Raw genomic sequence first — 1639 nt, forward strand, 5'->3', positions numbered from 1 at the left:
TGTCCCCGTTTACTTAGTGGGTATTTAGGAACCCAGGTGTTGCAGGCTGGGTCTGGCCCTGGGTCCGGGGCATCCTTGGGGTTCATGGTGTTTGAGGGGCTCAAGCTGATCCTGGGGCTTGTGGGGTCCCTGGAGTTCCTCGTGTCCCATGGGCTTGAGGTGACGCTTGGGCTCATGGCGTTCCTGGAATTCACGACATCCTAGGGGCTCAAGGTGATCCTAGAATTTGAGGGGTCCCCGGGGTTCATGGTGTACTTGGGGCTTGAGTTGACCCGGGGGTCGCTGCATTCCTGGGGTTTATGGTATCCTAGGAGCTTGAAGTGATCCTGGGGCTCGAGGGGTCTCTGCGGCCCATGGCGTTTCGGGGCTCATGGCGTCTGGGAGGTGAGAGGTGACACTGGGGCTCAAGATATCCTTATGGTGAGAGGCGGAGCTTGGTTTCCAGCACGAGGGCGGTTGTTCTTTCTACGACCTCTAGTGGCCACAGAACAGCCTCAGCGGTCTCCACTCGGGAGGCTGGGGCGCTGTGATCTGTTTCCCTGTGCCCTTTGGAGGGTGGCATGGCGGCACTGGCACCAGAATAAGTCCGTACAGCGGCACTTTTTCCTTGAGTTTTTTTCCCCGAAAAGGCCTTGTGGATTGTATACGCACCACAAATAGCTGTGGAGCGTGGACCATTAGGGCACGAAAGTGACTTGACTTAGTGGTGGGGTGGGGGGGGACTCCCGGGGTGGGGGGGGGACGACTCCCGGTAGGAGGCTATTTGATTTGCGGAAGGTTAAATCTGCACTTTACAGCCGCGTATTCAGCAGCGCTGCGGCGCAGTGGTTTGGGGTGATTTCCGCCACCTCTCCTGAGATGCTTGCGCCCGTAAGCTTTTGAGATTTGGCTACTCATTAAGTACTTGGTGTCGACTTCCTGGGACGAGCTGATCCTTTAGCCTTTCTCTTTCCCTGTCGAAGAACGTAGGGGTCCAAAAGGACCAAGACTCTTAGACCATTAGAATTTTGAGTTTGAAGGATTGACAAACTAGCAGTTGATTCATTGTAACATCGTTTGAAATTGAGGTGTTGATTTTTTGAGGCTTTGGTGGTATCTGCGTTTGCTCAAAAACAGTGCAGCCTTGCTGTTTTATTGTAAAGACATAAACAAGGAGAAGAAAATAAAGATGTAGGTGTGGAGAAGTTCCCACGTACAGAGCCAGTTCTTTGCTCCGAGAGGGCAGATGAGACTTAAAAAGGAGTCAGAGGATACTACAAAATGTGAGGACCCCTGGAAAATAGGAGTACCCTTCCGAGCATGCTTCAGGGCCCATCCCACCTGCTGTATGATTGAGCACCACTGTTTGACAGAACAGGCTCTAACTTAATGTGTTTGGAATCGCCCCCTTTTTGCCTCTACCCAGCTCACCCCAAATTGGGACTGCTTGATGGTTTTATGACATTAAGTGGTAAACTGATTTAAATGTTTACAGATAATGATTTTACGAGCAACCCTTCTGTACCGTGTTTTCTAAAGCAGGGCATGGCTCGATTCAGTTTCAGGCCTGGCTGCAGCAAGCACTGGGCTCTGGGATTCAGTTCTGGTGGCATTATCTCTCATTTGGCCAACTTTGTAGTCTCTGAAGTTTGATATGGAT

The 1639-nt window shown here is 51.5% G+C and overlaps 1 protein-coding gene across 1 annotated transcript in view; it reads left to right on the forward strand.

Annotated features, from left to right (window-relative positions):
- Window positions 1-353: 353 nt before the first annotated feature.
- Window positions 354-1639, forward strand: part of BEND2 (BEN domain containing 2) — a 56710-nt gene continuing 55424 nt past the window's right edge. Inside the window, exon 1 of the mRNA XM_040637345.1 lies at window positions 354-384. Coding sequence (XP_040493279.1) covers window positions 354-384 — 31 coding nt within the window. The remainder of the gene's footprint in view (window positions 385-1639) is intronic.

The sequence above is a fragment of the Ursus maritimus genome (assembly GCF_017311325.1).
Source record: "Ursus maritimus isolate PB19 chromosome X unlocalized genomic scaffold, ASM1731132v1 scaffold_X1, whole genome shotgun sequence".
Classification (NCBI taxonomy): domain Eukaryota; kingdom Metazoa; phylum Chordata; class Mammalia; order Carnivora; family Ursidae; genus Ursus; species Ursus maritimus.